The following is a 24611-nucleotide window of genomic DNA, read 5'->3' on the forward strand; positions in this document are numbered from 1 at the left end:
AAACTTCCTCATTTAAACCACCTTATTTTGTAGCACTGTAGGTAGTATTTTTAGCTTGGAAGACAGGTTTAAACTGGTGTCCAAAAATCACACTGAAAACAACTTTTAAAAGATCATAAGGCTAAAGAGAAAGTACAGAAATATTTAAATATCTCTTTTAGAAATGAACCATCAACTGAAAAATAAGTGTGTTGAGAAAAATTTTAAAAATTATAAAATAGTAAATTACTAATTGTGGACGATTAGAAAAGTGCTCCAGAGATTCAGGGGTTCATACCCCCCCTCCTCTAAACAGTCCTGAAGAAGGCCTGAAGTGCACATGCATCTGCACAGAACAGCACACCCTCTGCTTGTGGAAATACTATAAATCTGTGTGGCACAAAGAGCTGAAAATACAATCAAGGGTGCCTCTACTGCCATGTTATTTTTGATATTTATTCCAATATCAACCTTCAACCCTCGCCCCTTCTGTTGTTACAACTCTTCATAAAAGATATTCTAATGAACAACTTCTAATTCATTAGTCAAGTCACTTTAAGTTACAGCAAAATGGGCAAAATCTATAATTAGCCAGAGCTGTGCATGTCCCAATAGGAGTACAGCAAATTCACAACTACTAAACAAAAGTAGGTATTTTAGTCATGTGTGCTATCTCTTTTCAACAACATTGTAACCAACACTAACAGGGAAGGGGGAAGGAAAGGAGAAGGGAAATCAGCTTAAGGAATAAAATGAGATGATGTCAGGAAAGTGCCTCTCTTGAAAGGCAGGCAGTAAGAGACCAGGGAGTTCTAATCACAGAAAAAGCGTGAGGGAAGTAAAACACTTAAAGGGACTACTTAGCGAAAAACGCCTGGAGTGTCTGTACATGGGAACACCACACAAGACAAGGTAAAACAGCAAAACAGAGTTTTAAAAGTAGAAAGAACGGAAGGTCTAGCAAAGTCCACTCTTATCAGTAAAGAAAGTGAGGCACAGATCACATGACTCACGTATGCTTTTGGCTCTGGCAGAGCTGGGACCAAAACCAACATCCCCCGACTAGGACCATGTTTGCACTCAGATGTCATGTAATGTGTTTAAATTCACCACTGACATCTACAACACTTCCTGAGATAGCAGGCACTCCTCAGAGTTGGTAGGTAAGGCCTGTACATCTTTGCAGCACTTTGCTCAGCTACTATTTACTTATACTTTGTATAATTACAGTATAACAGGATACTGGAGGTAAAATTACACACAAAGACAGAAAAGTATATTAGGCCCAGTTACCAAACATTTCATGAAGGATATAACTGACCTTTGAAGGAGGGACTCAGTGTTGTGCACATGCGTGGGGTAGCACATAAACAGGACAGTGGGAAATGAGTCTACCATTGGGTAGGCTGGGCACATGACCAAGAATACCACACAAGACAGCTTAAAGGTGGCGAACATTTATTCCAAGGACAAGTGGCAGTGAAAAGAAACCTTTTATTTTTTATTTATTTATTTATTTTTTCAATATATGAAGTTTATTGTCAAATTGGTTTCCATACAACACCCAGTGCTCATCCCAAAAGGTGCCCTCCAAAAGAAACCTTTTAAAGCAGAAGAGTGAAATTATCAGATTTGCCTCTTTAGGATGATGACCCTGATAGCCTGAAAATGAGGAAAGGTCAGTGGCAGGGAGACCAGAAGGAGACTGACACAATCATCCAGGCACAAGGGAATTTGAGCCTGAATAGTAGCAGATGGGATAAATGAAGAGATGTGACTTGAGAGATAGTTCTGAGGCAGAATCACCAGAATCTAGGGTTGAGATGGACTGAAAACATGCATAAGAAAGTCCAAGTGAAGACTGCTCAATTAATGGACCAGGAATGCAAGTGCTAGGGCATGCTGGGTTTATGGGACCTGCAGGATTCCTAGGTGCCAGTAGGGCCAGGGCTGGGCCAAGAAAGGCAGCAGGACACAGAGTTACCAAACCTCCAGGCAGTCCTGGGGGAGACAGCATGAAGAACTTTGATTGCCCACAAAAGGCACACAGGACAGGAAGAGGGCCAGGACAGAAGCCTAAGGAGGCTGAAGTTGCACACAAAAAAAGAGTTCAGCCAAGAACCAAGAAGGCACATGAACACGGGAAGGGGCAATCCATGAGGGAGCACTGTTCTTCTTAAGGGAATCCATGAGGGAGCACTGTTCTTCTTAAGGGAAGGGTGACCAGCTGTGTGAGCGCTGCAGGAAGACAGCAACTAATGGAAATGAAGCATCACTGGGATGAAAAGTGATGTGAAAGTAGGCCTCCTGACTACTCTTTTTTTTTTTCTTTTAATGTTTATTTATTTTGAGAGAGAGAGAGTATGTGTGTGGGTGTGGGTGTGTGTGTGTGTGTGTGCGCGCGCACAAGCAGGGGAGGGGCAGAGAGAGGGAGAGAGGATCCCAAGCAGGCTCCATGCTGAGCACAGCCCGACACAGGGCCCAATCCCAGGAACTGTGAGATCACGAGCTACAATCGAGAGTCGGACACTTAACCTACTGAGCCACCCAGGTGCCCCTGCTGGTTACTCTTTTAAATCACTATCAAAGTACAAAAGCACAACTTCCAATTTTTACAACTTTACAAGGCATTTTACTAATCCAAGAACTTGTTTATTCAGTTTGCAGGCTGAAAAGGTTCTTATTTGGTCACAGAAAAATTTACAACTGCATCTGTTCAGAAAGATACATAGGACTGTGTGATAAGCCCATTGTTAGAGCACCTTCTTTAAGTAAGATTCACACCACATGGGCTGCCAAGAGCAGTGCCACCTGTCCTGCCAACTTATTCCTCCTTGGCAGTCTCTACCGAAAGATGAGGAAAAGTCAAGTTTGGGCTTGTACTTTGAAACAGGCTTCTCCAGGCAATAGGATCCTAAGTGAAAAACCTATAATCCCTTTGAAAATAAAAATGAGCTGAAGAAATTTGGAAAACTAGATTGGTAGAAAGGTTAAGATGACATAAACAAGATTTCACAGCATGGATAAATGCCAGTGGGATACTGAACTAGGATACAGGGTAAAAATGACAATCGGTTCGAGCAAGCCAATGAAAATGTTGCCTTGCCAATGAAAATACTTTCCTAATGGTTGAAATCAGGGTTTTTAAGATGTACATAATGTTCTTCATTGACAAGGTCCCAATTTAACACTATGAATTAATTTTTATTTATTGAACCACATATGGAATTCAACAGGAAACATGTTTTACACTATATAATTCATTTAGAATGGGCTAACTGTGCAGTCTTATTTTTGGATAACTTACAACAGAAAACAGAAATAAAGATTCTTTTAAACCTCAGGCCAATGAGTAAACAATCTTAAAACGGTAAACTACTGTTTTTCTTTTCATATAAAGAGAAGTGGAGATTAAGTAAATCTACAGGGAACCCAAAAGCATCACTGAATTCTGCTGTGTCACCAAACCACATTTTATAGATTTTTTATGTATAAAAAGTCACAAAAAATTATTTACTTCTATTAAATATGGTAAAAATGGATGTGGCAGAAGCAGCCAAGGTGTGACAGATACATTAGCCAGAAATCTGAATTTGGTATTAAGCATTCCTTCCTCTATTTCTCAGATACCATCATTTATTTTTAATAAAGTTATGAAATAACTTGACAACATGAAAGTTAAATATGAACTCTTTACTTCTCTGGTAACTTACACTTAAAATGATTATTGGAAATTATAGTTACTTAGGACATGAAATCACAGCTTTAACAGTGGACAAACTAACATCATAGTTTGTTTCCTAACCTAACTCAGCAAAGAGTATTCCTGTGAATTCTTCTTGCACATCATGGCAAAGAACCATATTAAATACCACGACTACACTAAAATGTGGGTAGGGATTGAAAAGAGAAGAAAAAAATAAAGCTTAAACATGTAATTGGCCTTCTGGTTTTATTGGCTAGAGGGAAGCTGGAGATAATCCAGAGACAGCTCCCTTGACCCCAAAGGAAAGGGGAAGTTAAGAAATGGAACTGCAGCAAACCCTCTCCAGCCAAACTGGACTTGACCCATACTGAGTAGGTCATAGTAGTGTTCCTTCAATTGAAACTAGGGTGGTAAATAAGGTAGATCGGGGGGCGCCTGGGTGGCGCAGTCGGTTAAGCGTCCGACTTCAGCCAGGTCACGATCTCGCGGTCCGGGAGTTCGAGCCCCGCGTCGGGCTCTGGGCTGATGCCTCAGAGCCTGGAGCCTGCTTCCGATTCTGTGTCTCCCTCTCTCTCTGACCCTCCCCCGTTCATGCTCTGTCTCTCTCTGTCTCAAAAATAAATAAAAAACATTAAAAAAAATTAAAAAAAAAAATAAGGTAGATCGGGAGTTTAAGAAAAAAACTCAAAGGACTTTTTAAAGACTCTGAACTATAAAACTAATAACTCTTCAATCCATGTCGTTCTCATCTTGTAAATTTTTTTTAATGTTTACTTTTGAGAGAGAGAGAAAAACAGAGTTCAAGTGGGGGAGGGGCAGAGAGAGAGGGAGACAGAATCCTAAGCAGGCTCCAGGCTCTGAGTTGTCAGCAAGTCGGATGCTCAACCAACTGAGCCACCCAGGCACCCTTCATCTTGTAAATCTAAATAAACATACAGTGTTTTATAAACCTGTCCTATTATACCAAAAATCTCTTATGTCCCCACAGAAACAAAACATTAAAAAGGTATAAAATACTGCCCCAAATCGGACAAATTAAAGTAACAGCTCACCATAGCCCTCTTCCCTAACTTTAAAAACACAACTCTAAGATACTTAGATTAAACCACATGTATTTCCAACAATTATTTTTCATCTAAATAGAGGGCTCTTAGTTTACCAATCAATTTGCTATACTAGAAATAATCAGCCTAACATTTTCTACCCCGAGTTTCTTTAATTGTGAGAAAATATTGTATCAAAGCAATTAGATAAGCCTTTTGGACACACATATCAACAAAGGAACCTTGGCTCTTCTTCCTGCTCACACCACTATTTCCAAATAGAAGATATTGGCCCTGACATTCCTTCTTCCTCTTTTGACCACTCAAGGGTGAGTCTGAAAAATGACCTCATTTTCAGGGGTTCCCCAGCCTCAGAAGGGTCGGTCCCTTGAAAGCAATGAGAAAGAGGCAGGGGCCAGATTTCTGGCTGCCTGTTCCCAACAAGGCCGATGGGACCCCACTTCTCAAGTCATACAGCCACCACTCCTGGGATTGGCTATAGGGACCCTGGGGGCAGTGGGTGGCCTCAGGGTCAGTGTTCTCCCAGTCTCAGCCATCCTTTGCATCAGGAGCACAGAAATGCCTATGTGAGGTTTGTGCAGGCAACAAGGAGAGCTCCAGGGGGAGTGCCTAATGGGAACTTGTGGTGGCATCAGAGATTACAAAACCAAGCCTTTGAGAATGTTCACTGCTGATCATGCTCAAGGACAAAGAACAGCTTGTACTCTGCATTTTGAAAAACTGTCTCACTGGAAAAACCAGTCTCAATAAATTATTGAATTGTTCACCTCCTGACACAATGATACACATTTTAGGAGTTCATAAGTAAAATCTAAGGTGCTATTTGCTACTTCACATTTTTCTCCCTTCTTCTTTAAAAAAATTTTTTTATTGTTTATTTATTTTTGAGAGAGAGTGAGAGAGAGAGAGAGAGAGCGAGCGCACACACGCACAAGCCGGGAAGGGACAGAGAGAGAGGACACAGAACCCAAAACAGGCTCCAGGCTCTGAGCCATCGGCACAGAGCCCAATGTGGGGCTTGAACCCACAAACTGCAAGATCATGACCTGAGCTGGAGTCGGACACCTCGATTGAGCCACCCAGGTGTCCCCTCCCTTCTTTAATTATAAAAACAATGTATGTGATTTTGACAATTTTTTTCTTCTATAAAAGAAATATTTAAAAAGAAACCTTGTCCTGGGATGCCTGAGTGGCTCAGCCAGTTAAGTGGCAGACTCTTGATTTCTGCTCAGGCCATAATCTCACGGTTCATGAGAGGGAGCCCCCTGTTGGACTTCATGCTGACAGTGCACGGAGCCTGCTTCTGATTCTCTAACTCTCTCTCTTTCCCTCCCCCACTCATGCTTGCTCTCTCTCAAAATAAATAAACAAACATAAAAATTTTCAAGAAAAACAAAAGAAAGAAACCCTGCCCAATATCTTTTCCAATGTCAACCTTTGTTAATGGTTTTCTACAATTTATTTAATAATATTGACTAATACTTCCAAACTATTATACAATGTGAAGAAAGCCTAAAAGCATTAGTTACAATTGTCTCAGAGCACTATCTGGAGTACTTTATTATAGTTAATCATCAGTATAAGGAATAATATATGGTTTCTTTCAATTTCTCTTGAAATTGTATACATAAATATTCCTCAAGGAGTAATTCATTGTAATCATTCTCCACCACAATTCCTAAGGAGTAACACACTATTCCCTTTGGTTTTGTTTCTTTTGTCTGACTTTCCAAAAAGCACTTCAGTAAGTAAAATTTTACAGACATTATTAACACATCTTCAAATGCAAAATTAGTTTTTCTTCCTTCTAAAGAATAAAGCTTTACTATGTTAAGTAAGGAAACAAGAAAAAATTAATTACAATGCTATGACAGGGTCACATAGCTGTGTCAGTGACAGAAGCATATTTGTTGCTTAAAAAGTCTGAATGAATCAAAGAAAAAAGAGACAAAGTAAAACAAAACATCAAATATTATGACTACCTGCCATAAAAAAATGAAAAGATACAAGGCACCAATTTATACTGTATTTCTCTAGTGAGTAAAAAAAAAAAAATTTGAATTAATAGAAAACCATCAATTTCCATTCTCTGAGTAATGGTGGTTATAGTGGTACTTGCATTTTTAGAAAAACTTTTTAATGTTTATTCATTTGTGTCTGAGAGAGATACAGAGTGTGAGTGGGAGAGGGGCAGAGAGAGGAGACACAGAATCGGAAGCACGGTCCAGGCTCTGAGCTGTCATCACAGAGCTCAGTGAGGGGCTCAAACCCATGAACTGTGAGATCATGACCTGAGCTGATGTCGGATGCTTAACCGACTGAGACACCTAGGTAACCCAGTGGTACTTGCTTTATATGTACATGTTAAGCTGCATATCTACATTTTCTGTTCTTTTTTCTTTGTGTTATATTTCAACACAAAATATAATTTCAGAAAAGCAAATATTCGCATAGTAAAGGCATTTAAATAAAAATTCTGTTGCATCCTGGATTTTACAAAGGTTTAAATTGTACTTTTATATTTCATTGCCTGAATATAATATATGGCAAATAAATTGCCTTTTATTGGACTTCAGTAATAATCTAAAAAAATTTTTCAATTATAATGATTTTGCACAAAAGGAAAAACACTTAAAATACAGGCCATTCAGGCCAACAGGTACATGAAAACATGCACAACATCACTAATCACTCGGGAAATAAAAATCAAAAGCACAGTGACAGATCACTTTACACCTTTTTGAATGGCTAGCATCAAAAAGAATAACAACCAACAAACGCTGGCAAGGATGTGGAGAAAAGGAACACTTTGTGTACTGTTGGTGGGAATGCAAATTGGTATAACTACTGTGGAAAACGGTATGGAGGTTCCTCAAAAAATTAAAAACAGAACTACCATACCACCCAGCAATTCCACTTCTGGCAGTTTATTCAAGAAAGTGAAAAACTAATTTCAAAGGTATCTGCACCCCCATGTTCACAGCAGCATTATTTACAATAGCCAAGATATGGAAACTACCAAAGGGTCCATCAACAGATGAATGAAGAAAATATGGTATACATATATAAATATATATTATTGATATTATATCATATCATATTATATAAATTATATGTATTTATATATAATATATATTTATAGTAACTATATATTTTTATATATGGTATATATAGCATTTAATATATATATCATATATATGCATTTATGTATATTTATATATAGTATACATATAGTATTTAATATGTATATTTATGCATTACATACATATATATGTATATAAATGCAATGGAATACTATCCAGCTATAATAAGGAAATATCTTGTCATTTGTGACAACACGGATGGACCTTGAGGGTATTATGCTAAGTGAAATAAGTCAAAGAAAGAAAAAATACTGTATGATCTCATTAACACATAGAATTAAAAAACAAAACAAAACAACCACCCCCGCAAAATTTATAGAAAAGGAGATCAGATGTGATTCCCAGAGGTGGAGGGAAGCAAGTGTGGGGGGATGAGGGGAGAGAATTGGACGAAGATTATCAAAAGGCATAAACTTTCAGTTATAAGATAAATTAGTAGTAGGGATGTAACCTACAACATGGTGACTATAGCTAATGCTGGAGTCCTAAGAGTTCTCATCACAAGAAGAAAATAGTTTTTCTTTTTCTTTTTTTTTATATCTATATGAGATGATGGATGTTAACTACACTTATCTTGGAATCACTTTATATTTGCATGTCAAATATTTATGCAGTATACCTTAAACTTATACAGTGCTTTTCTCAAAACTGGGGAAAAATAGAAACAGGAAAAAAAATGGGCTGAGAAAAAATCTCCGTTAAATAAAAGTTTTCTGGAAAACACTAATGAATAACAAAACCTCCAATGTTTCGTAACTCATTAGCTATCCTCCTTTGATATTCTGTCCTAGAACCTAGACAGAGGCTATAGGTACCCCCTGTAAATCTGAAGCTATCTTCCATGGCCTGTCCAGTGTGGTGCCCACCCTAAACCCTCCACAAGTCCTTCAGTATGCCAACCTGCACCTATATTCTTTCTTTGCATATCATCTATCTAGTTAGTAAAATAGAAGTTCCATAATTGCAGTGACCAGATTTTGCTTATTCATGGTGCACAGTGTGTGGTGCACAGCAGGTCCTTAATAAGCAGGTATTGAATTAGTAAACAGTTACGTGTGTAGCTCCTCATCCGTGACCTCTCTTGCCACCATCCTGTTTCCACCACCAGATTCTAAACACCAGTAAAGCAGCAGTTTGGGAAAAGGACATATATTTCATATAACTAAAATCAACACAGAAATATAGACACACAAAAAATTTTCCTCCGCATAAACGATGTACATGACAATTTTATAGAAGAAGACACTAAATAGGGACACCTGGGTGGCTTAGTCGGTTCAGCGCCTGACTCTTGATCTCAGCTCTGGTCATGATCTCATCAGGTCATGATCTCATGGTTTGTGGGATTAAGCCCCGAGTCGGGCTCGTGCTGCCAGCATCAAGACTGCTTGGGATTCTCTCTCTTCCTCTCTCTCTGCCCCTCCTCCACTTGCTGTCTCTCAAAGTAAATAAATAAATTTTAAATAAAAGAAAAAGGGCGGTGCCTGGGTGGTTTCGGTAGGTTAAATGTCTGACTTCAGCTCAGGTCATGATCTCGCAATCTGTGAGTTCAAGCCCCACATCGGGCTCTGGGCTGACAGCTCAGAGCCTGGAGCCTGCTTTGGATTCTGTGTCTCCCTCTCCCTCTCTACCCTCCCCACTCCCACTCTCTCTCTCTCTCTCTCTCTTAAACATAAATAAACATTTAAAAAAATGATTTTTAAAAAGAAAAAAAGAAAAAGACACTAAATATTACTTGGTTGTTTACGTTCTATAATACAACTTAAAGGAGAATCAATGTTTTTTAATTAGCTAACTGAAGTGACCTCAAACATCTAAAAAAAAAAAAAAAAAAAAAAAAAGGCCTTTTGTTTAACAATAGGCAGTGAAAAACAGAATTTAGAAGAGTAGCAGCCCTGTCTCCCACCCCCAAATCAGCTTCTTCATTTAACAAACAATTTCTAATTCTATGGACTAACAGCAGAACATTCTGGTTCCTTTTGTGGTCTAGGAGGCACAGTGCGGCTCTGGTGGAATGAAGTGTGTGTGTACTGCCTCACTCAGTGTCTGGAAGGGAGGAGCATTCAGCGGGAGCCATCATCTGTATTATCTGCATCAGTCTGAACTGTCTTACTTATTTGCATCATCTCTGAAAAATTTCCAAGTCTAACATTCAGAAATCCAAGAAGAAATAAAAAATGGCAGATTTCCCCCCCTAAATACAGAGACTATTTTTTGGAGAAGAAAGGAAAAAACCCATAAAAAAATAACAGAACTGGGGTGCGCCTGGGTGGCTCAGTCTGTTAAGCATCTGACTTTGGCTCTGATTGTGATCTTGCGGTTCATGAGTTCGAGCCCTGAATCAGGCTGGGCTCTCTTTTGTCAGCTCAGAGCCCACTTCACATCCTCTGTATCCCCCTCTCTCTGTCACTCTCCCACTTGTGTGCTCTCTCTCAAAAATAAATAAACATTAAAAACAACAACAAAACCTTTGATGGGGACATGTATCATAAAATGTGGCACTGGAGGGACGCCTAGGTGGCTCAGTCGCTTGAGCGTCCAACTTCAGCTCAGGTCATGATCTCACAGTTCATGAGTTCAAGCCCCCGCGTTGGGCTCTGTGTTGACAGCTCAGAGACTGGAGCCTGCTTCAGATTCTGTGTCTCCCTTTCTCTCTGTCCCTCTCCCCCTCATGCTCTGTCTCCTTTCTCAAAAATAAATAAAGATTTAAAAAAAATTTTTTTTTTAATAAAAATAAAAATAAAATGTGGCACTGGAAAAATAATAAGGCACTGAATGTAATTTTGCAAAAATCATGGTGGGAAAATGAAGAAATAATTATTCTCAATGCGAAGATATTAGGAAATTAAAATAATATGACAGGAAGAAGAAAAAATGAGAACTCCTGAAATCTGAACATATTTACTCTAAGCAGGTATGCTAACAGTGCATGGTGAGGTTATCTAATAGAGTCTGGCAGTTGAGTAACTGGGAATTTGTTTTAAGGAGACTCAGTACCCCCTCTAGGTGAGCCAGCCTGGGCATTCTGTCAACTAGTTGGGGAGAGGCTGGCTAGTGGTGTAAGTGGAAAACAAGGTTTCCCGGGCAGCAGATCAGGATGTTATCGAAGCAGTGTTGGAGGAAGGCATCGACAGATGTTATAGTTTTTTGTGGCTTACACGTCACAAAGTTTCAGCTGTTCATGACCCACTGGCAAAAAGTAAAAAAATAAAAAAATTCTAGTACAAAAGCTATTAAATATTAATACCAATATGAATAACTAAGTTCACTCTTTGCTCTTATAATACTATTCTAAGTTCAAGACAACATATTTATTACTTTTGAAACACATACATGTGCACAGAAAACTTACAGCATTTTTACCTTTACAGGCATATCAAAGGGTGTTCTAAAATGAGAACTCACACACATGTGCTTAGTGACAACTCTCAACATATAGTAGCAAGTTGAGGAAAAAGAAAATTGAGAGAGAATCCTGCTTTGGATGCCAGTAAATGCTACTGTACTTCATTAATTTTACTTGTTTCTCTGCCCCTCCCCCATCTTCTTCTTTCTCAAGTTTAGAGTGAATTTTTTAGAACAAAAATCTCAGTGAAAAATTACTTATCTGAAGACCATCTTTTGATTTTTTGGTTTCACTTATCTTTTTTTTCTCCTACTCTGTATTCTTTTTATTTTATTTTAATTTTTTAAATATATGAAATTTATTGTCAAATTGGTTTCCATACAACACCCAGTGCTCATCCCAACAGGTGCCCTCCTCAATACCCATCACCCACCCTCAACTCCCTCCCACCCCCCCCCCCATTAGCCCTCAGTTTGTTCTCAGTTTTTAAGAGTCTCTCTCCCACTCTAACCTCTTTTTTTTTTTTTCCTTCCCCTCCCCCATGGGTTCCTGTTAAGTTTCTCAGGATCCACATAAGAGGGAACAAATATGGTATCTGTCTTTCTCTGTATGGCTTATTTCACTTAGCATCACACTCTCCAGTTCCATCCACGTTGCTACAAAGGGCCATATTTCATTCTTTCTCACTGTCACATAGTACTCCATTGTGTATATAAACCACAATTTCTTTATCCATTCATCAGTTGATGGACATTTAGGCTCTTTCCATAATTTGGCTATTGTTGAGAGTGCTGCTATAAACACTGGGGTACAAGTGCTCGTATGCATCAGTACTCCTACTCTGTATTCTTAAACATTACAAGGAGCTCACTGGTTTTGTCCATCTAAGAATATCCTTAACAATTTTTAGTTTAAAAACTTAGATACCACATTGAGAAACTTCTTGTCATGCCTTTACTGAACAGAGGATGAACAGGAGAACTGGGAGACAGACTTTGCTACGCTCATGTCTCCAGAACTCAGTCATGCCATGAGCATACGCTCTCAGTGCCTGCCTGGATCTGCCTCCCAACAAACTACCTAGAACAAGATGGGCCATTATCACAGGCCACTGAGGCAGACTGACACGAACACACAGGGCTGTGCCTGTCTCTAAATAGAAGATCCAACTGGAAGGGTTATTGTGAGGATTTAATGGGTCAATAAACACACGAAATGCTTTGGATATCACGTAATAAAAACTGGCCATGGCAAAGCAGTGTTGGAAAACTGTTTCCCTTCAAAAAGAAGAAAAATAGAATGGTTCCTGAAAAGAAATCTAGGATATATGTTTCTTCTGACTCTGTGATCTTCCATTCCCTATTCCACAGACACCTTTTAAAATACATATTTCGAAGGCATCACACTGGAAGGCGAGATGGGGGGCGGTGGTGATGGGCAAAGTAGAGGAGATTAAGGAGTACAAACTTCCAGTTATAATGTAAATAATTCATGGAAATAAAAAGTACAGCATAGGGAATATAGATAGTACAGTCAACAATAAATATAAGGTAATAACGTTGTATGGTGATTACACTTATGGTGAGCACTGAGTAATGTACAGAATTGCTGAATCAGTATGTTGTACACCTGAAACTAATACAACATATGTTAATTACGCTTCAATAAATTTTAAGAAAATCCAATCACAGACTCCAGGAGCTGAGTGACCAGGCCCCTGCCTGTCATCTCACGTGCCCATCTGCACTAGCCTTCGTGTGCAGCACACATGTTTCTCTCTGTTCTCTAAGCAGCTAGGTCAATCCGGCCTTAGTGATCACAAAAAAACAGCCAAGGAAATAGACACACATTTAAAATTTATTCAAGTTTGAAGAATCTTGAACTATGTCTTTTATACTGAAATGTACTTGGAGGAACAAACAGGGAAAACAAAACTGATTATTAAATGGTATAAGTGGTTGTTATAAAATAGCCCAGAAAAGTAAGCTATACAAGAGGGAAGAAAAGAAAAAATTAAAATCCACAAAGCAAAGGTGTTAAAATTTTTTTTTTATTATTTTAGAAATATTCACTGGAATATTTGAAATATGCACTGTCTTATAAAACTAGACATGCCCTTACTATAACACCTGGCAATTGCTCCCTTGATCATTTGTAGCAGAAAAATAAAGGCCTATGTTCACTCAAAAACTTGTACACTGACATTCATAGCACCTTTATTTGTAATAGCCCAAATTTGGAAATGATCAAAATGTCCCTTAGTAGGTGCACAGTTAAACAACTGGTATATTCACATCATGGAAAATTACTCACTAATAAAAGGAAGTTAACTATTGATATATACACAATCACATCTTGAGGGAATTATGCTGAGTGAAAACAGCCAATCCTGAAAGGTTACACACCATATTATTCCATTAAAAAATTTTTTTTGAATGTTTATTTTTGAGAGAGAGAGAGAGAGAGAGAGAGAACACACCAGAGCATGATCAGGGGAGGGGCAGAGAGAGAGGGAGACACAGAATCTGAAGCAGGCTCCAGGCTCTGAGCTGTCAGCACAGAGCCTGACATGGGGCTCGAACCCACAAACTGTGAGATCATGACCTGAAGTCAGACGCTTAACCAACTGAGGCTCCCAGGTGCCCCCCCCCATATTATTCCATTTATATAACAGTTTTGAAATGACAAAACTATGGAAATGGTAAGATTCATGGTTTTAAGGTATTAGAGAGAAGGGTGGGAAAGAGATGGCTGTGGGTAGCATGAAGGGATTCTTGTGGTGATGGATGCTTCTGTATACTGACTATAGTGGTGGGTATGTCAATCTATACATGATAAAATTACATAAACAAAATATATACACAAACTGACAAGTACATGTAAAACTGGTAAAATTTGAATAAGGTCAGTGAATTGTATCCTGGAACAATATTTGGGTTGTGCTGTCATAGTACAGTTAGGAAAGATGTCATCATTGGGGGAAAGCAGGCAAAGGACACAGAGAATCATTCTGTATTATTTCTTTTAAATGTATGAGTTACATGTCAATCTACAACTATCTCCTAATAAAATGTTTTGCTTTTTTTTTAAAGGCAGACAGATATGTTGGAGACATTCACTCAAACATTTCAAATCAATAAGCAAGTTCACACCCCTCCTTGTTATGGATTAATTGGATGATACTCCTCAAATGGAACAAATGTAAGAAGGCCACAAGCTAAATAATTACAAACTACATATTAATTTCATAAACCATTATTTCTCATATCTGAAGGAAATAAAGACTAAGAGAGATGCTACACTTAATTTCTAAACCAAAAATTAAGACCTGATTCATAAAATTCCTAGGTTTCTCAGTAAACCCATCAGAAGAAGGGAAAGCCACGCCCAATGTATTCAGTCAAAATTAATCTAAGATGAACAAGCCACTTCTGTGTGTAAGAAATAAAATGGAACTGTGGCTTCAGTACCTTGTTAACCCAAAGGTACACGTAAACCCCAAGGAAGAGAAGGAGAAGCTGATTTTGGTTGCTTCTGAACTGCCAGTCTGGTATGAAAATGACCTCAGAATAATTCAGTGTCTGTTTATTTTCACCACCTATTGAGTGCTGACTCTGTCTCACAGCTGTTTGTGCTTACATGCAGAATCAGATTTATTGTCAGCACAAGCTCATTAGGTGACGTACTATTACATTCACTTATGATCGGGAAATTAAAAGGCTCAGAGAGTTTAATAATATAGATATTTTAATAAATCCATCACTGAATCTCAGCTGTTTACTAAATTTTTTTTTTCTTGGGATTTGGGGGTAGTGGGAGCTATTTCTATTTAATATTTTTAAGTTTTTCTTTTACTTACCCAGTTACTATAAATATATAGAAATAAGAAAATATAATTTTGTATACTGAAAGAAAAAATTTCTTCTGCCAGGCCACAAAGTAAACAGTGAAATATTCTTCCTAATACAATAGAAGTTATATCAAAAAAAATGAAAAAAATGGTACAATGTATTACAAGACACCAAGCAGAGGATCTAAGAGATCTCAAAAGTAAGAAATCCATCTAAGAGAAAGAAACAAAAAATAAAATCCAAATCTAAAGATGTTCAGACTTTAAGACAAAAATCTATTGGAGATGGGCCATTCATATATGAAATTAATGGATTAGTTTTAGGTCTTTGTTTTTGTTTTCTTTTGCTTTTGTCTTTTATTTGTGGTATAATTTATATAACCTCTATCCCCAAATTCAAAAAGGAAATTATGGAGCACCTGGGTGGCTCAGTCGGTTAAACCTCTGACTCCTGATTTCGGCTCAGGTCATGATCTCATGGTTTGTGAGATAGAGACCTGCTTCGGGCTCTGTGCTGACAGCACAGGGCCTGCTTTGGATTCTCTCTTCCCCTCCCCCACTCCCTCTCTCTCAAAATAAACAGTAAAAAAAAATAAAAATAAAAAAAACAAAAGAAGGCAAATCATAAGGAACATTCCAAATAAGGTATTTGGTGCTTATGAGCCAAATGAAAGGTCATATTCCCTCTCTTCATTCCAGGCACACAGTCACACTTATTTGACCTGGTATTTTCCTATCTCAACCTCTAGAAGATACTTTCTATTCTGTGCTTAACAATTTGTGGTCAATTCACTATGAGAAGGTAGGACAACAATGTAGAGTGATTTCTATTATATGTTAACATGAATAATTAAGAAGACAATCTGCCATCTCCCTATCAAAATAATAAGATTTGAGGGTATCCTACAAAAGATTCATTATTTAGATAACCTTCAAACTTACGTCCTATGCTTAGTGTCGTCTTAAGAATGCAACACGGAACTAACTACATGTTGAAAGACTACCTTTTCCCAAACAAAAATGACATTTGTATGAATATTTCTAATTTTGCTGGTTCCTTAATCACTTGCCTTCTTAATCCTAACTTTCTCCAGCCCAAGCAGATAATCTAATGAAGGCCCACATGGATTAGTGATTAAGAACAGGGACAACAGAGATAACATCAAACCTGGGCTTACGCATCTATACCATATATTCAATCTACAAATTTTTCATCTAGAAAATAAGAAAAGCAAACTGAATCTTAGAGCATTATTTTGCATACTAAATGGTTTAATATGTAGTAAGCCTCAGCATTGTACCTGCCATACAGTAAACCTCCAAATGTGATACAACAGTGATAAGGACAAAGTCAAAGGAGAAAAAAAGACAGACAGAAGCTATTTTCCCCCAATAATTTCTTAGGAATTTATGGTTCAAATTAAAGTTTGTCCAAGTCTTCCTCTCACCTTGAGCATATTTACAATATTTCAAGACTATAAAGTCAACAAAAATTCAAAATAGATACCTTATTTGACACATAAAGTTCAACCTGGGGTGTTTGTTTATTCCTCAATTGTAATATCAAGAACAAATTGGTAGAGGGTCTCCTGGGTGGATCAGTTGGTTAAGCATCTAACTTCAGCTCAGGTCATGATCTCATGGTTCCTGAATTCAAGCCTTGCGTCAGGCTCTGTGCTGACAGCTCAGAGCCTGGAGCCTGCTTCAGATTCTGTGACTCCCTCTCTCTCTGCCCCTACCCTGCTTGCACTCAGTCTCTTTCCCTCTCTCTCTCTCTCTCTCTCTCAAAATAAATAAACATTAAAAAAAGAGAGCAAATTGGTAGAGAAGTGAAAAAAATTATTTTCATGAGGCAGGATGTGGTACCATGGAAAGAGCATGACACTGGCAGTCAGGTGGCTATGGTTTTAGCCCTGTTTCTTCCTTTAATTGAATAATCAGAGCAAGTCACTTCCCTCTTCTAGGCCACATACTGTCTCCATCCCCCAAAGAGGAGCTGAGACTGGAAGATCTCTAAGAACCCTCAAGAATTACCATTCTACCTTTTCATGAGGGAAAAGAAAATAGGATGTGGCATGAACACTAATGTAGCATATAGGTGGTACTTTCAATGTTTTGTTTCTTTAAAAGTTTTTTTTTTAATGTTTATTTATTCTCGAAAGAGAGAAAGTATGAGCGGGAGAGAGGCAGAGAGACACAGAATCCGAAGCAGGTTCCAGGCTCCAAGCTGTCAGCACAGAGCCCGAAGTGGGGCTCAAACTCACAAAGCATGAGATCATGACCTGGCCCGAAGTCAGACGCTCAACCGACTGAGCCACCCAGGGGCCCCACAAAGTTCTGGCTTTTTAAGTGTGCAGTGGCCAGACTCCAAGGAAAAGCTAGGTATTCCAGTCACTCTGTTTGCCATCCTCCTGTCCTCCATTCTTCCCATCCTGTCTTTTCCATCCTGTGGCTCATGACCTCATCCCAACCTCTCAATACAAAGTTGGCCTATATCACTAAAATAAAAGTTGCTTCATTGAAATTGACCAAGTCAAATTTTTTTTTTATTTTTTTTTAACGTTTATTCATTTTTGAGAGACAGAGAGACAGAGTATGAGCAGGGAAGGGGCAGAAAGAGAGGGAGACACAGAATCTGAAGCAGGCTCCAGGCTCTGAGCTGTCAGCACAGAGCCCGACGCGGGGCTCGAGCTCACAAACTGTGAGATCATGGCCTGAGCCGAAGTCGGACGCTCAACCGACTGAGCCACCCAGGTGCCCCGACCAAGTCAAATATTTATATCAAGTCAGAAAGAAATCCAAGCTTACCATTCTCTTATATAATTACTTCAAAAGAATGGAGGCAAAAGCAGAATAGGAAAGAAGGGTAAGTTTGAGAATTTAGGTGGCATGGCCATATTTTTCTGGTTGAAGCAGAACAAAAGAAATTTATAATGCATAAAACCCCAAATTAAATTCAAAATGATGAGTGACACAAAGTTAAACAGAAACTAGTTAGAGGTGGAAGTGGATAGATTATAGGAGAAAATGATCACTCCAAATCAAGGACATTCACATTTGAGAGGTTACGTACGTACAGGTAAATATTTATAAATAGAATATGAAAGATTACTGAAAGGTTAAAATGAAAAAATATATTCTAAAATCACAAAGCGTTCTTATTTTTATTAAGTAAGTCTTGAAAAAGATCACAAGTTAATTATAGGGCTATTTATTATACTCCACCTCAGTAGTGATCAGTTCAAGGAGGGGTACATGTCTCTGCAGATCAATGAAAATCATTGGTAAAATATTAGAAAAGAAAGCATTCTTTTTATCAGACGTGAAGCTGTGAATTACCATGTGGAAAAGACCTACCAATCTTTTCAAACCAATATGCCTGAAGTGAAATTTTCTCCCTGTGGCTTTCAGGTATAAGTACTATTAAATTCTTTTTGTGCTTATGCCAGAGTATTTATTACTGACTTCCCTGAGTAATAAAACTCATTGTCAATCTTTATGTATACCTGGTTTTCTGACTAATCAAATGAGTTGTGAAGATGATTATTTAATATAATCTTTTATATATAAAAAAGATAAGATACAAAGTAATAAATGTAACAATGGGCTGATTCATAGCATCCTGTAATAAAAAAAAGTATTCTTGGGTCATATGTATCAGGTCATCCTGATAACATATGTCATATTATAATACTCTCCAATACAAGAATGTGAGAGAAGGCAGTTGCTAGAAGATAGCTGGGAAGAATTTTACTTCATTTTATTTTTTAAGATTTTAAAATTTTACGTAATCTCTATACCCAACACAGTGCTCGAACTCACGTCTCCGAGATCAAGAGTCAAATGCTCCACTGACTGAGCTAGCCAGGTGCCAGCTGGGAAGGATTTTAAAGATAATGAATGAGATCAAAATTAAAAAGTCTTCCAGAGAAAAGTGCAACAGTTGACAACATACCGGTTGAGTATTTTATCTAGCACTGCTGTTCTATTTTGCATGCTAACATGTGCCAAAATAAACTGTGAGCCTATTAAGATGCATATTCCAAGGAACCCCCTGGAGAGAAAACTAATAGATGACCATTTCCACCTACCTCTTCCCCCACTCCTAATGGAAAGACCACTCAAGAAGAAACCATGAAAAAAACCACAGTCTCACAGAAGAGGGAGCTTTTCCAGGTATATGAAATATTCTTAACATCAAACAATTTGTTAAAAAACAAGTTTTCAGTCACTTGCTTGTAGTAGCAACTTTCAAACTACATCCTGTAATTTATTAGAAGGGACCTATATCAATTTAGTGAGATTAGGATTATGGGAAAAATAAAAGACAATGCAGAGTATATCACACATTAAGGTTAGCGTTGTTTAAAAAACGTTTTAGGGGGCGCCTGGGTGGCGCAGTCGGTTAAGCGTCCGACTTCAGCCAGGTCACGATCTCGCGGTCCGTGAGTTCGAGCCCCGCGTCAGGCTCTGGGCTGATGGCTCAGAGCCTGGAGCCTGTTTCGGATTCTGTGTCTCCCTCTCTCTCTGCCCCTCCCCCGTTCATGCTCTGTCTCTCTCTGTCCCCAAAATAAATAAACGTTGGAAAAAAAAAAAAAAAAATTAAAAAACGTTTTAGGGGTATGTGCATGCATGTAAATCATATGTGCACTGGGAGATTATATAAGGTGTGTTTCTTTTTTTTTTATTTATTTTTTATTTTTCAATATATGAAGTTTATTGTCAAATTGGTTTCCATACAACACCCAGTGCTCATCCCAAAAGGTGCCCTCCTCAATACATAAGGTGTATTTTTTACTAGGGATCACAGTCACAGAAGTCTGAAAGCTATGAGCAAAAAGCTAAGAGCAAAAGAAAAGCCTAACACAGAGCTCTCCAAATCAGATCAAGAGTATGTCTTCTATTGAACTGTGAGAAGCTCTATAGGGAGGGATAAGTAGACCTTATAAGAATGGACTCATCTTTCAGAACAATTTTTGAGACCCATGGGACACCTGGAGAAAAAGAAAACATCATGAAAACAGTAACGATTAAATTAATATATCTTAACAAAAAATAATTTTGACTAGCATCTTCCTTATCCACAGTCTCAGATGTCAGTGCAGACCTTACCTGAAAGTGTCTTTTGGTAAGAAACACATTGATGTCTCCATAAAGAAATGGCAGATCTCTCCCGATTTTGCAGTCCATTTAGTCTTTCTGCTAGCCCGCCTCTGTTTAATGAATTACAATGTATTCAGTTAGTTAAAAGAAAAGCTTCAGAATAGTTGGAACTCTCTATTTTATACCCTCCAGCCAGAAACAAATAGAACATGCAAATTCTAACTTATTTGGCATCATGTTATCTTCCTAGAGGCCGAATCCTCCTAGATCAATATTAAGATTTCTTGAAGCTCAGTTTCCTGATTCTTAGAAATACAGGTTACTCTCATGTCAATTTGACTTTCTTCCTATTCTTTCCTAATTTACTTATTCCATGAATATATACTGATCACTTGTTTCCTGTTCTACCTAGCAAAGTGCTAGATGCCAGGAATCAAAAGAAGGCAATGAACCATGCCACAGGGGAGCCTCGCAATCTACTCAGCAGACAGGGACAAAACATATAAATTAAAGCATGGTCAGAATTGTAGTCAAGAATAAAACCTGCAAACTGTTGATAGGCAGAACACTCAAATAAGAGAATTTAGGTATGGGATCATTATTGGGACCACAGAGACAACTGACTATTAACCACAAGCACACCACAAGGGTACCAACATTATAAAAAAATTTTTAAAAACCCAAAACCTTCCATGTATGGCAGGAAGATGATTAAAATGGACATACTTCACAAAAACCTTTACCTATCAATGAATAATATATACAACAGTATTATTACATATTATTACACTAATACATTATATTATTACACTAATATTCATGTATTATATATAATAGACATTATACATGTTACAATTATACATTATTATATAATTACATTGTTATATATCCTTATATAATAAACATAATGTAAGTATGTTGCATATTAACATAATATAATGCTTATATTATGCTAATATATTATTAAATCATATATAATATGTATATTCATTGATATGTATATTATAAACATATATATTATATATATTTTTTTGATTCAGTAAACTACCTAGGGTCAGAGAAGTCAGCAGCTCCTAAAACATCTGTGCTGTCAAGAAAAATCAGGATCAGCTGTTAATCACCATTATGATTATATTATACATAATTTATCAATATATTATTTCACATAATTACGTACCAGCTCACTGATCATTTCATTACATTATCTCATTTTATTCTAATAATATACCTTTATTAAGAACAGATATCAATAACTACCTCACAGATGATAAAATCAGAGCTTAGAAAGAGGAAATTCTCCAATATTATGTAACTAGCCAGATGAGGATATAGTTGTTGAAACCAGATAAGACTTAGCATTGTGCCTGGCATTTAAACCTTCAAGAAACACGAGTCATTGGTATTATGATTTTGTCATGATTTTTATTTGTGCCTTACAAGCTCTTTCTACTGAGATGACTGAAAGATCTCATTTTCATACATATTATGTATATTATCATTGTTTTTGTATAGACACTTGTTTTCCTATAGGCACTATTGTTTCTGAATGTGTGGGACATATAACAATTTTTTAAAATTCTCATAATCACAAATATGCCAAAGAACCTCAACTTTACATACATGTCTACCTCTGCTTAATATATGTGTAAGCTCTTCTTCGTATCATTCTCTTTACAGAAAGTAGCTCATTATACTCCTTCTCTAAACACTATAAAAGTAGGTACTATTGTCATCCTCATCTTTACACATGATAAAGTGAGGGAGGCAGTGAGAAATCAAACACCTGTGAAAGGTGACACAAGTGATAAGTGGCATACCTGGAGGCATACCTTAGCAGTCTGTCTCCAGAGTTCCTAAACTCAGCGTCAATGATATACTTACTGCCTCTTAAAAAGAAACTCCTAATAAACACAAGAAAAAAAGCAAAACACTATTCTTTGTACAATGATCTAGACAGTTACTTGTCAAGTGTTGGTTTTCAATCCTAGGGCTATCAAAAAAAGAAAAAGAGACAAAATGCAATCTGAAAGCAGTATACGGTTAAGGCCACATCCCCAAGTAAACTGTATAATCTCCCAAGTAAACTGTAGGAATTATAAGATGAAAAGGAAGAGTAAAAATAAATGTGGAACAGTTCTCTGCATGTAGAAGTATCTGGAGCCATAAGATAGAATCAGCGTTTGAGCTTGTTTTTAGTCATTCGGAGATGTAGTAGTGCTTCACGGAGCATCTCTGCTCCATCTGCCTAGAGAAATTATCATCAGATGGACCAAAGCCTAGAAATGGAAGCACCATGACCTCTGACCAACAATCATAATTCAGTGAAAACCTATCTCACATTATTTACAAAAAAAAAAAAAAAAAGTCATGCAGGAGGTTCAAGAAGGCCCTGCTTGTATACAAACATGTTCTGTTTTCTGTGTTTACTTTTTCTTTTTTTTTTTTGTTAACAGTTCCATTGAAGTCTAATTGACAAATAAAACAAATATTTAAAGTGTACATTGTGGTGATTTGATATATGTATACATTGTGAAAGGATTCCTCCCATCTGGTTAATTGACAAATCCATTGCCATATATATTTAACTTTTGTGTGTATGAGAACATTGAAGCTCCAGCCTCTTAGCAAATTTCAACTACAAAATACAATGTTATCAACAGTCATCATTGTGTTTTCCTTTATTTTCTTTTTACACTAATACCAGATTTTTATTGTTCTTCAAACAATCTGAAAACTACTACAGCTTATCAAAGTTCAAAGGTAGTAGCTATTACTGTATTTTACTTTAAATCTTCAGAACTTATTCATCTTATACCTGGTACCATTTTACCAAATTCTCCACAACTGGCACTGGCAACCACTTTAATCACCCTCTGTTTCTATGAGTTTGACTTCTTTTTTTGTTTTTAGATTCCACTTATAAGTGATACCATGCCGTACTTGTCTTTCTCTGTCTGCCTTATTTAACTTAGCATAATGCCTGCGAGGCCCATCTATGTTGTCACAAATGGCAGGACTTCCAGCTTTCTAATGGCTGTGTAATACTCCATTGTGTGTGTGTGTGTGTGAGTGTGTGTGTGTGTGTGTGTGTGTGTGTGTGCATGCACCACATCTTCTTATCAATTTATCCACTGGCTGACTTTAGGTTGTTTCCACATATTAACTACTTTGACTAATGCTATGATAAACACAGGAGTGCAAATAACTCTTTGGTATCCTGTTTTCATTTCCTATGGATTACTGAAAGCAGAATTGGTGGATCATACGTTAGTTCTGTTTTCTGTTTTGTTTTGTTTTTTGGAGACCTCCATACTGTTTTCCATAGTGGTTGTGCCAATTTACATTTCCACTAACAGTGCACATGGTTTTTATTTTCTCCATATCCCCACCAGCACTTGGTATCTCTGGTTTTTTTGAGGATAACCATTCTAACAAGTGTGAGTGATATCTCACTGAGTTTTGACTTACATTACCGTGATGATCAGTGATGTTGAGCACCTTTTCATGTACCTGTTGGCCATTTGTATGTCTTCTTTGGATAAGTATCCATTCAGTTCCTCTGCTCATTTTTAGTTGGATTGTTTTTGGTTTGGTTTTTGAGTTGTAGGTGTTCATTATGTATTTTGGATATCAATCTTTTAATAGATACATGACTTACAAATATTTTCTCCTTGTAAGGGAGACATTCTATAAGAATGTCTTTATCATTGTGTTAATGGTTTTCTTTTGTGGTTTTGAAGCTTTTCAATTTGGTGCAGTTCCACTTGTTTAATTTTGTTTTGGTTGCCTTTGCTTTTGGCATCAAATAAAAAAAAAAATCATTGCCAAGACCTATGTCATGGAACTTACCCCATGTCCTCATCTAAGGGCTTTATGGTTTTTGGTCTCACATTCAAATCTTTAACACATTTTGAGTTGGTTTTTGTGTATGGCATAAGATTGTAGTCCAGTTTCATTCTTTTGTTGTGGCTGTCCAGTTTTCCCAAAACCATTTATTGAAGAGATTGTCCTTTCTCCATTGTATGTTCTTGGCTCCTTTGTCACAAAAAAAATTAACCATATATACAAAAGGACTATTATGATCATTGAAATATGTGTCTGTTTTTATACCAATACCATGCTGTTTTGATTGCTACTCCCTTGCAATATAGTTTGAAATAAGGAAGTGTGATGCCTCCAGGTTTGTTCTTTCTCCAGATTGTTTTGGCTGTTTCAAGCCTTTTGTGGTTTCATGAAAATTTTAGGATTGTTTATTCTGTTTCTGGGGAAAAAGCCATTGGAATTTCAAAAGGGCTTGCATTGAATCTGTAGATTGCTTTGGGCAGTATTAACAGTGGAATAATATTAATTCTTTCAACCAACGAACACATTTATTTTTGTCTTCCTCTATTTCTTTCATCAGTGTCTTATACTTTTCAGT

At 37.3% G+C, this 24611-nt stretch overlaps 1 protein-coding gene across 1 annotated transcript in view; it reads right to left on the minus strand.

Moving 5' to 3' along the window:
- Window positions 1-24611, minus strand: part of SPIDR (scaffold protein involved in DNA repair) — a 490431-nt gene that overhangs the window by 276098 nt on the left and 189722 nt on the right. Inside the window, exon 7 of the mRNA XM_045455385.1 lies at window positions 20201-20301. Coding sequence (XP_045311341.1) covers window positions 20201-20301 — 101 coding nt within the window. The remainder of the gene's footprint in view (window positions 1-20200; window positions 20302-24611) is intronic.

This window comes from Leopardus geoffroyi, chromosome C3 (genome assembly GCF_018350155.1).
Source record: "Leopardus geoffroyi isolate Oge1 chromosome C3, O.geoffroyi_Oge1_pat1.0, whole genome shotgun sequence".
NCBI lineage: Eukaryota > Metazoa > Chordata > Mammalia > Carnivora > Felidae > Leopardus > Leopardus geoffroyi.